Source organism: Falco naumanni, chromosome 8, assembly GCF_017639655.2.
Source record: "Falco naumanni isolate bFalNau1 chromosome 8, bFalNau1.pat, whole genome shotgun sequence".
Taxonomy (NCBI): domain Eukaryota; kingdom Metazoa; phylum Chordata; class Aves; order Falconiformes; family Falconidae; genus Falco; species Falco naumanni.
The window spans coordinates 1743344-1755533 of record NC_054061.1 but is presented as its reverse complement, the minus strand read 5'-3'; the positions used below and the strand labels follow the sequence as shown (position 1 = coordinate 1755533).

Below are 12190 nucleotides of genomic sequence, written 5' to 3'. Positions count from 1 at the left end.
TGTGAAAATAATTTTAAAAAACAATGCTTTAAAAAAAAATCACAACTTTACTTTCAGTTAATTGATCTGACCACTATCTAAACTTCAGGGCTAAGGTCATGGCTAGCATCCATGTCTTTTTTGCCATTGTTTCCAATTCCCAATTGCAGTTCTTAAAGCAGTAATTTAACCTCCTAAAACATAAGGAAAACATACTTCAGCAGCAGGAACAGTAGAAACAGCACTAATCAGTGCTTCAGATAATGCACTGGTGAGCTGGATGCAAGTTTAAAAATTGTAGATGCCTACTGTCACCTTAAAGACTGTTTCTCTAATACAGAATGCATTAGTCTAAGAAGTTTTAATTACTAGTAAAATAAAATCAGCTTAAACTCACCACTGCATGTAATTTTTAATTGGTATTTATACTGGCATAACTCTTGTTACCAACAGTTATAAGGGTTCTTTCTTATATAACCTGTTTATTTTCAAAATCAGGTATACTGTATCACTACCCCTGCATCCCAACCAGCTTTAGTTAACCTCATACATACAGGGTTTGGTTATCAAATACAGTAAAGTGACAGGAGGACAGAAATTTAAAAAAAAAATTGCCAGCTTTCCTCCTGAAGGAAGACAGTTTTTAGTCACGGTACTTCACTTCTTGCAAACCAGCTGAAGTTGCGATAAGGGAACGAGTTTGCTTTCAAAGTTGAGTTTTGAGCTAGATAATCAAAATCTTAAATGGTACTGGTTTAGCTGTACCAGAACTAGGTTATTTTTTTCCACTTCTGCTTAGCAAAGCAAACTGGGAAGGAAACCTAGCACAGGCTTAAAGCTGTACAAGGTAACAGAGTCAACCCCTTCCAAACAAACTAAAAAAATCAGAAACAAACAACTGGCCTACTGGTTAAAGCTGGTAATTCTATCATATCAGGCATTTCAGTATTTAAAATTAACCTCCTATTTAAATATTCTCTTGCTGAACTTACCCAGGTCTGGCTTTCTAACCTTCAATCAATGTAAGTCTAGGAACAGGCTGAAGTACCCCAAAAAAAGCAATCTGGGGTGATTTGGACACAAATGGACAGTTTGTTTCAAGTCACTGTAGCAAAAGCTGAAGAAAGCAAAACAATTTGATGGTTTTATCATCCCTTTTCTCACTCCCTGCAAAGCAGCCCCCCCCCTCCTTCGTACACATTATTATACATCTGCCAGCAGAGCTGGTTAGCAACTGTCCACCCTTATTTTCAAGTCCTGCTTAAATACCTGGTTGAATAAGAGCCGCAGATCTAAAAAGAAGGCAGATAAAAACAAAGTATGCATTTGCATACAACTTCTGCTATAAAAACTGCATTTGTAAGAACTCCATAAACTCACAACTTTGTATGGTTCAGCAAAGAGAGGCGAGTTAGGTGGAAAGGCTTCTTCGCCCTGTTGAATTTCTTGATTTCGCCTTTCCCTTTCTTTCATACGCAGCACATTCCGGTCTTCACGGTTCATGTTGCTATGAACAAAAGAATAATTTCTGATCACAGAAGGAAATGAGGAGGGATGCAAGCATACACGGCGAGCCCCTGTACGTGTTCTGCCAAAAGAATGACTTCAGTTAAGAACCTCCTGCTGATGCGGACTCTAACTCCTCAAAACTGAAAAATGTTTGTCCCATTCAAGACACCTCATACTTCAAAGAGCTATAAACCCACAATCTACAGCTAGCTTCTAACAGGAAAAGTTTAGGCAGTAATAACCAAAAATGAAAAAAATAATCCACAAAGTCCTCAGGCAAGTAACTATTTCAGTCCATTTCCCTTGCTTGAATCATGCAGCTATTTCAACCCACGCTGCACATCTCCCATTCATTTCTAAAAGACTTTTTCTCCTCCACATCCCCCAAATGTTCTGCAGTTTTACTCTCTTATGCCCCCACCCATTCAGCACCCAACTTCTACTGTAGATTTGGTTTTGGTTTTGCTGCTGACATACCTTTATTGGCACCCATTCCCCAACATATTCTAACCTCAAGCTTTGATGTTGTTTCCAGTCTCCCTTCCTGACTCCCAAAAGACACTTCTATTCAAAGCAGTAATTTCAGTGGAGCTCTGGCAATATTGCAGCTTTTGCCTTAATCCATACAGTGGTGTCCTAATGCAAAAATGCAGATTTATAAGCTACCGATCTCCCTCCTTAAAAATTTTACTTTGCAGTTTGGTTTTGCTGCTTGGGTTAACAGAAATGCATCCAATTGTTGAGAAAAAAAAAAAAAAGGTTGGGAAAGGTTCCCTTTGAGGTTGATAAAGCATTGGGACTCAAAGGAGTAAACGATATAAGATGATAGATAAGGTGGTACTAACTCTTTTAACATGTGCTGTACTTTATATTAAGAGAGTTACAAATGTGCCTTAGTGATCTGCAAGAAGTATGGTAGGTGCTTCCATGAAAGAAACAGATGTTCTTCCACATAATTTGCACTCTAAAATGAATACGTTGTCTGCTTAGAAAATCATTATCTCATGTTTTTAGACAGCTGCCTGATTATAAAAAACTGAAACATATATATTTGCTACAGCATTACTTTGAAAGCTGTGCAAAACCAGCTATTCCATTCTAAACAAGAAGCCTTCAACCTATCACCCAGTTTTTAAAAAATTAGTCTTTTCACCTTAGTAACATTTCAGCCTCTGTTTGGCTTAATTTCGTCTACTACTCTGAATATAGTGATATCTAAGAGAATGCCAAAACCAGAATAAACCCACAGCATAAGTTTAATATTTGATGCTTTTTAAGGTGACAGGCTTGTTTTACTTCCTCTTGTTGTAACAAGGTAAAAGCATTTAGCATAATGCAACTGGATTATGATAACTTCAAAACTGTATGTGATACAACCCCTTTTTTCCCCAGTTATCCTGTAATCAGCTGGACTGACGTAACTGTGAGGGAACATCAAGGCTGCCTGTTGGGAGAGGGACCTGTACACAGGATTGTGGCAAGCAAACTACCTGGATCATTTTGACATTAATAGCAAACTTGGTTTACAAGTTCAAGGCTTAAAAAGCTTATTCTTCAGACTGCAGCCCCATTTCTTATATGTGTAAGATTTGAACAGAAACAAATACAGATTTAATTGTAAATACTGATCAGTTAAAGCCCACTGGAACAGTTTGAATCTATGCCATTTTACTATTAAAGGCAAAATGTGAGGCAAGGAATAGGAGTACCAACACATCAGTACACTAAGACTGGATTAGACAGCTATACATTTAGAAGATTATAATCTTAACTAAGAAATTTACATTTACATTTTACAAGTAGAGGGTTAAATATTAACAAAGACCTTTAGTATTTTTTTTACAGAGACAAGCAGCATCTTTCAAAATTGTATCAACAATGACTGTAACTCTTGGGACTGAGGAAAAAACCCTGTTTGTACCAACACTGTCCCATAAAAGGAACACTATAGTTAAGAAAGATCCACTTGAGATCAGAGTTGGAGCAAAACCAGAGCTGATCTGGCTATACCTGCCACATTAACGCAAAATTAGTCACCAGAAATACATACCAGCTAATCACAGATTTTACTACTCCCCCCCCCCCCCCCAGTCTTTTGTGATACACTAAATGATAAACATCTTCATGGATAGTCTTTTTGACTGTATGGGGACTAGGTTTAAGGCCTTTTTCAATTATTTTAGATTTTTTCTTAGAGTCAATAGTTTGAATGTTCTTCAAGTTAAACTTGTTTGTATCTAATCCGTATCTCTACTCAGAGATATTTCAAGTGCCTACAGTGTGTACTAAAGCTATTAAAATCACACTAGCATTAAATGTGTAAATAAATTAAGTTAGCGAGGCTTCCTTAACGCTGTACTTCAGACAACTTCCCCTATCTTCCACAGCCATAAAGCATAACGGAAGATAAATTTGTCTGCGTTGAGGAAAAGCAAGCAGTAGAGATAGTTTGAAAGTAGAAGACTAAGGCACACCTACTAAATTAACACTGCTAGCAATTAACTTCAGCATAAAGGAAATTGCAAAACAAAGTCTTCAGACCACTTGTAGATAAAACAAACCTTTCAAATCCACCACCTAAAATTTACCACTCTGATCAAAGTTACAGACTGTATGCTGGTGTCCAGGTTTTTGCCCAAGTCAGAGGGGACACCAGCCCAGTCCTACGCTGGCCTGAGCAGCTCCGTTCCTGCCCAGTTCGACGCTGACTGGTGGGAAGGTGCTCTGCCCCACCACTGCTGCAGGCATCCAGAGCTGCACAGAGACAGAACTGCTTCTACCTCTCCCACATCCACACCTGCTTCCTGGATTTAAATGTTTTCCCACAAGATAAAAGAGCTGGGAGCAGCTCGGTGCAGCCCAGCTCCTGCCACCCCTACCCTCTGGGCAAGAGGGCAGCATCCCTGCTCCCTCCCTGCACACCAGCCCTGGAAGGGGAAGATGGAGAACTTCTTCTACCTGCTGCTGTCAAGAGGATCCTGCTATAATTTCCCTTTTCCTCTCCCCAGGAGGCCTGAGCAGAAGTGTGAACACCTAGGAGGTGCAGAGCCAGGCTAAAGGAGACAGAATTAACATCCTCACAGCAAGGACCAAAGTCACCTTGATTTCCACATTTGGGGAAAGAAAAGTCCAAAAATTAAAAGAAATTCAAAAACAGGCCTAAAGCACAGCACAGTACTTCCATTTTTAGAAAGACTAATTCTGTCAGGTTTGAGTCACTACTTGTGCAGTTAGCCACGCTGTCCTCTGCATCGTCCATTTGGCATGGGATTTCAACTATGCAACTGGCTTTGTTCAAATCTCATGCCTCTTCTCCAGCTCAATACGAAGAGATGAAAGAATGCAGGAAATTCAGCAGGAAGTTGACAGAAACCTCTGACAAAATTCACTTGTGTGTATTCTTTCACCGCTGTTAACTGCTGACCTAGACGTACTGAGCACATGAACTAGTCCTGCGTCATTCTAATCGTCCATATCAGAAACACAATTTTAATTTCTGGTTCCAACATCTTACTAAATCCTATTTGGTATTTCTGTTCATCCTTAATCCGAAAAGGGCATGGCTTTGGCTAGAGTTCACTCAAGCCATCATCATCTTGGACTTTATAACTCGCGTTATGAAACTGCAGCGTTGCTGCTGCCCTGCCCACCCGCTGCAGCCTTCTCCCGCTTCCCACCACCCACGCCCTCAGCTCTGGGGCAGATCCCACGTATGGGACTCTTGGACCATGCTTTCAGGTAAAAATAAATAAAATTTTAAAAAAATCAACACACCCTCATTGCCAAAGTTTTCCTGGCAATGCTGTTAAAGGAAAGACGACCTCCGCCGGTCCCTGGGTCTGGGCGTGGGACTAACAGCCTGGTACCTCTCATCCCTCTTGAACCACATCAGGCATCCCAGAGCCTGTCCTTGCACAAGTTCACCGGCACCCTCACCAGCAGCAGCATCTCTCCATCTTCCCAGACACCGTAAGGCAAAACCATCAAAGGTGAAGGTCCGCCTGAGGGACCCTCCACAGGCAACCCATCAAAAAGCGATCCAAACCCACCACTTTTCTAGCAGGCATTAGTGGATCTTCAAAGCATGTTTACAACACCTTGACTTCCTTCAAGACATCCTCATTTAACTCAAGGGCTTTTTTCTATCTGAATTGGTTTCTCATAAGCAAGAGAAATCAAACAGTTCACTTATCCAGTGCCAGTTAATTGGCTGTGATGAAACACAAATTTTGTTTGACAACATTTGGCCATGAACGATAAACAGTCTTCAGAGAGAAAACACAGTATCTAGCACTTCATGCAGGGCACACCCAGCTGCGCGAAGCACAGACAACTCAATTTTTTTTCTTAAATTATTATTTTTTTAAAAAAGGAGGGAAAAAGCCTGAGAAATCCTCCTTGTAGTATGGAATTATATGTTTTCAGAAGGCATTTAAAAACACCAGAAATTGCCTTAATGCTATCCAACTCCCTCCCAAAGATACATTTTATTTATTTCAACTGTTTTTCTTACTTGTACCATGGACAGCAAGGAGTATCTAAGGAGCTGGCATGGCAAGCTTCTTCCAACTCATGGGTCAAATACAGCATCACTATTAATCCTGTTGCTAAAATCACATATACAATCCAAAAATGCTACTCTGACAGCTTTTAATACAAATACACTCACATAACAGCTGTTAAACAGAGAAATTAAAAAATAACTGCCCCACAACAACAAAAACCCACCAGCACACAAAATAGGAACATGCTCTGGTGTCACCAAGAACTATTTAATACCTATCACAAAAAAATGAATGCGTAGTTTCAACTTCTAGCTTTCTACATTACGGTAAAGAGAAAAAAAAAAAGGCAGAAACCCCCCAAAACGATAATGATACAGCTTTGCACAAAGAATTACAAACAGTATGCTTCTCCAAGTAGTCTAAAGTATGTTGTGAATATAGAAGCACCACGATCAAAGTCATCTTCATAGTTTTGTAACACTGAAATAAGGAAAACTAAGACCAACAGTTTACAAAGAATTCAAATAAGATGTGTATATGTCAATAAAGAGGAAAAAACAACTTTTCAAAAGGGTGAAGTCCTCTTCTATTTCTCTCCCTCGCACCTTTTGACACAAAGGCTGCAGTTTTCCATCGGCTCTGGTTAACACCGCAGTGGTTTGCTGTGCCAAGGGAGGGGTATTTAGTTTGGGGCAGCTCCAACTACAAATGGTATCTGCTCCACCAAAGAAAAGGTTGGTTATACCAGCAGCAGGTATGTTATTAAATTATAACTCAGTATCAATCTACTTGCTGTTAGGCATGCTCACACAGTAAGACTGCATATGTGAATGTAAGAAACTTGAGCCATAACCTCATTTAGATATTTTGATGAGAATGAACTCTGACACAGCTCCATCTCTAGGAGAGTGCTATCCTGCCTTCCAAGGTTTCATTAAAAGGTCGGAGCTATTGGTAATACAATTTTATTGGTATACAAATACAAAACCAGTGATTCACCATTAATACAAACATAAACGTTTCTTGTTTCTGTAATATAAACATAAATGTTTATATCCCACTCATCACATCAGGGATCCCTTCTGCACATTCAACAGGGACATCATAAAATACTGTAAGAGCTGCTATGTATTGTGAGGGTGGGAAAGCTTTAAAAAAAGGGGAAAGAAAAAAGATAAGTTGGCCTAGGTCAGGTTAATGTTTGACAAGAACTACCAGGGAGGGCAGAGCTAGCAGTTTGCTGTAGGCACTTTTCCTTCCTACTCAGCTCTGAAACACCGCAGAAATTCCCAAGAAAGCACTATATGCCTGGGCTTGCCACTGCTTCTCAGACAAATGAGCACAAATCCTTCACCACCGTTAGTCAAGACAAATTTCACAGTACTTTCTAAAAGAGCACGACGTTAATTCCAGTGTCTCAGTCAAATGACAATGCAAGTAATTACATCCTGCTCTTTAGTTTTATCTGCCAGATTCCCCCTTCACCCCTCAAAACTGTATCAGGTTACCCAAGCATCAGCCAGCATCTTCTACTTGAGAAGCCACCACACCGAAAGGATGGATTAAAGAATTATAGCGATCATTCGTAACTTAGTAACACTAACTACCGAAAAAGGACTTTGGGATCCTTTAGAACTAAAGAGACTAAAGAGGCTCTGTAGGATAATGTTTCATTAAACAAGTTCAGATGAGAATTCAAGATTCAGCACAAGAAAGCAAGGACTACATTTTGACTAAGGTAGAAGTTAACACGCAGCAACTGCATTTTAGAAGCCAAGTTAAGGAGGAAATTCTAACTTCAGCAGTTGAAACATAGCTCATTCAAAACAAAATTTTAAGTCCATTTCTAAAACATACTACTAAAATAGCTTAAAATTGTTTACACCTGGGAAGAATTTGCAAAACTGGTTTGATGTAATTTATTCAAGGGATCTGAAAAGATCCAAAATTATCCATTCTCTAAAATGTTGTATTGTTGTGCAAAAGCATTACACGGTAATGAAAACATCTGATTCCCCCCTCCCAATGATTAACCTTACACAGAAACAAAGTTCCCAGCTCTTCCTCATTGTAGAGAATGGAGCTGCTTACAAGACATCAACTTCAGTCTCTCCTTTTTGTCCTGTCTCTTGAGAAATGGTAGAGAAATAGGGAAATCTAGGAAGTGACAGCACCACTCCCTGCTCTCTCCTCAGATACATCTCAATTCCTCCATCAACTGCCCCATGAACAAAGCACCGGCACAGGCAGACAGCAGAGATCCCACCAAGGAATGGCCTGACAGCTGTGTTACTGCCTCTCAAGGAAAAGATATCCCCAAGGCTGAATGCTGCGACATGGCAAGGTCATAATCCACAGAAATTGTCATTTTCTGCACCAAGTCAGGACTCCGAGCCAGGTAAGGCAAAGGAGCCCCAACACACTCCCGTTACCAATATCCAGGCCTGAGCCAGCAGCAGTAAAGCTCGCTCCTGCTGTTCAGCCAAGCAGAATTTCAACTTTGCCTTCCCAAGTCTTTGCATTTCTATTTGCTTCACCTGGCTTAAAACCAAAACTACTTTCAGGGATACGAGGCCTTCTTAACCAAGGCAATGATATTCTTACTAACATCTGAAGCTCAAGCCCTGACATCCAACAGGTCAGGAGATAACAAAACCAAGCAGCACAGACTCGACCCAGAGCTCTGCCATCACAGGGAACACAATTTTGTTTCTCATGCAATTCTCAACTCAGCAAACTTCAGCCCAATCCAACCTCACACTCAATGACATCCTCTCCTCACCCCTTCAACTCTCCAGCACGGCTAGATTCTGTAATTTGCACAGTGCAAAGATAGACCATCACGAACACAAAATTTTTACATGCTATCTTTTCGTGTCCACACAGGCTAACCAAAGCATATTCTAATACTGTTCTCCAACAATATTCTCCAGTTTAATTGAGCAGAAACTTAATAACCGAATTCCTGTGCCTACATGTTCTTCTGTTTAAACTTTGAAGCCAAGACAATTGGCGTTTAAATTTTATTAAGCAATAGTTACTCAGACATCCAACATTAATCTGACTATTATAGTTCTGACTTCCTCACACTAATTTACTTTCATAAAAGACATCATTACACTTGAGTGTTATGAACTCTATGGCATTAGGATTAAGAAAGGATTCACTTCACAGAAATTCTGATAAATATGCTCTGTATAAGATCTGAAACTGCAGACAATGTTTTAATGAGGTGCCCTCTAAAATGAAAGAGTGGAAAAGGCAAAAGGGAAAAACTTCATTCATTTCAAGGTTCACATCCTTCTCCCATCTCAGAACTACAGAGAAAGCAGGGAGAGAAAAAGTTTATCAAATACATTACTGAGGTTTAACTGCCATTTCCTCCAGCCTTACTGAAAGATCATCTGTCTGCACTCTCTCACAAGACATTTATCTCGGACTTGCTTTTGTCAAAGTTCACACATCCTACTGCATAACATACTACAACAAACATCAGGGTCTGAGATAGTAACACTCTGCCACTGTATAAACCACGTCGGTCTTCTGTAACTGCTCACAGCAGCGAGGTCTCTTCCACATGGCAACGCTGCATAAACACCGACAGCATCTCTGCCTCTTCCCCTTGCTCCTTCAAGCAGCTTATTTTCTAAACACAGCTTTTATTTGATACATCTTCACAACACAAACATCAATAATAAAATATTTGGGGGCTATTAATACACCCTGTCCACAGCTCTACTTGGTACTTAGAGCAAAAGGCAATTTTTACAACTCCAGAGTGTAGCTTGGGTGCGATTCCGAGCCCCTGGCCCGGGGTAGATCTCCAACGCAGCTCCCACCCACGTGCTGTGCGCCAGCCCCAAACCCCTCTCCTGGTTGTGCTGACACAGCTGTCTATTGGAGCTGGTTAAGCTGAATTAGGGAAATCTGTGCTGGTTCAAAATACTTATTTTGGGGGTAGGGCTATTTTTAAACACAGGTAAACCTGAATGCTCCATGGCCCCTGAAAGTCATATTGGCATTAGCGAGCAGGAATAAGCAACCTGTTTAAAACAAAATAAGGACTAAAAACCTCGAACAAATAAAAATACCCCCCCAAAAATCCACAAAAGTCTCATTATATTACTGCCTCTGTTTTCTGTATCAGTGTCATAGGTGGACTTTGTCTGCAGCTGCTGACAAGCAGCGAGGTTATGACTGATGAAATAGGAGCAGGAGGATGCTGGAGAGCACGTCAGCAGAGCAGCCAGAGAGAATGAACTTCACCACTTCGTGATTCAACTCTCTTCAGAACCACGGGAAAACACTCAAGGTGTGCTACTCTGTCATTCTGTAGCACAACAAAGCAAACTATGTTTCCGGACTGTTAGGGCAACGGCCGAAGGGGGTGGAGGGGAAGCATCAAAAAGCCAACTGAGTTCATGCATGTCGGCATGTATCTTCTCAAACGTGACAGCTCGGGCTCTCACAGCACTAAGGGTCCCTGTTACCAGTTACAGTATTTCCAGGAGTGCCTTACATTTTGAAAACGAGAGTTCACAGGCTTCTTAAAATCCACCAGAAAAGAGAGAATAAGAATTTTAACTCTGATTCCCAATTTTCAGCCCTAACTTGCATGCAAAAAGTTACCAAATTAATAACCATTTGCCACCTATCTAAAATCTGCTATTAGTACTTGAATGACATGACAGCTCTGAAACCAGGGACACTTTCTGATCACTTAAAACTTTCTTTTTCCATTTAAGTATACTGAAGATGAGGGGAGCGTGTATTAGTTAAACTCTGGAAAAACCCATTAGGGAGAAGGAGTATTTAAGATTTGCAGACAAAGCAAAAAAAATTTGGAAGCAAGAGGAAGGGACCAGAACAATCTACAGAGGTAAGCTGAAATTCAGCAGGAAAGCCACAGCTTTGATGTGCAGTGCTTCCAAACAAACACTAGTCTAAAAAGTTGGAAAGTTTTAACCTTTCATCCTACCTATTAAATGCCACCTGTATTTTATAATCCCTGCAAGCAGACCGAGAAAATTATTAACATTCCAGCAGCCACCGAGTATCAAGACATTTAATATAGTATCAATTACTTCAGGAAAACGGATGATAAACATTAATTTAGCTATACAAACCCTTTTAATAAAGTGATGTTAACTTTTTTCACTACTAATGCCACGAAGTTGTTTGGGGATTGGGGTTTTTTTTTTCCAAAGTTATTACAGCTTTTCTCACTTTTCTGGATATGGCCTTAAAACAAAAGTAATGCTATTCAAGGTCTATTATATTTAAGGACCAAAAGGAGACTGAGCCACCAAAGACACTGCGGACAGAACATGCCTTGGGCTGCTCCCGTGTCGCTGGCAGGGCAGCCAGCAATCAAACAGTGCCATTGTGGTCATCCCCACAGAGCACCGGCACCACTCGTGTGGTACCCACTGACATCCCAGGACCATGCCATTACACCAGAGATGTCATAACTCCCAATAGTAACGATTACAAAGTATCTTCCACAGAAGATAAAGAATTTTCTGTCTATCCAGACCAAAAACTTAACTTCTGCATTTGATAAACTAGTAAAGGCATTGTGCAAGCTGGTTCTGAACTCCTGTTCCTAACATATTTTTAACTATAAGCTAAAAGACTTGACAGACATGGAACTGCAAAATGTAGAATCATAACATATATAATGTAAAGTCTGTGAAACTCAATGAATCTTGCCACTAGAGAATGAAGTTTTTTTGTCAAATGCAGTTAAAGAAAAACACAGGCAACCTTGCAAAACCCTTGCCAAAATTCAGTTGAATTTCAAAACACTAAATGCAATAGGCCGTTCATACCAAGCCCCTCAGCACGTCAGTTTGTTACGAAGCTTAAACCTGGTAACGTCTCTTAACAGATAGAACTGTTTTCAAGTGCTACAGAAATTGCACAGTTAAGATACACTTCTCATTGCTAAAGCTTCCAAGGATACGGTGGACTAAGTAGCTTCAACCAGTTTTGTCGTCTTTTTTAGACATTTGGCACGGATGGCAGCAACTCGTTGTTGGTTGAATTAATTGAATTCTACTAAGTACACGCTAAGATTAATTTTTTTAAAGGTATGATTCACTATTCACTTACACATAATACTTTAAAAAAATATTAATGTTTAATGGATTAAAATAAATTGTATAAATGCAAAATACACTCCTGCTAGCAAGAAA

The 12190-nt window shown here is 40.1% G+C and overlaps 1 protein-coding gene across 7 annotated transcripts in view; it reads right to left on the bottom strand.

The window, feature by feature from the left end:
* Positions 1 to 12190, bottom strand: part of AFF4 (AF4/FMR2 family member 4) — a 53648-nt gene that overhangs the window by 33145 nt on the left and 8313 nt on the right. For 4 of the 7 annotated variants that reach the window (XM_040604874.1, XM_040604872.1, XM_040604873.1 and 1 more), the window contains exon 2: positions 1360 to 1486. In XM_040604874.1, the coding sequence (XP_040460808.1) occupies positions 1360 to 1482 (123 nt within the window). In that variant the 5' untranslated portion in view covers positions 1483 to 1486. Of the gene's footprint in view, positions 1 to 971; positions 1097 to 1359; positions 1487 to 5262; positions 5504 to 5537; positions 5851 to 12190 lie in introns of those variants that run through there. The other 3 variants (XM_040604876.1, XM_040604878.1, XM_040604879.1) reach the window with 3 other exon arrangements.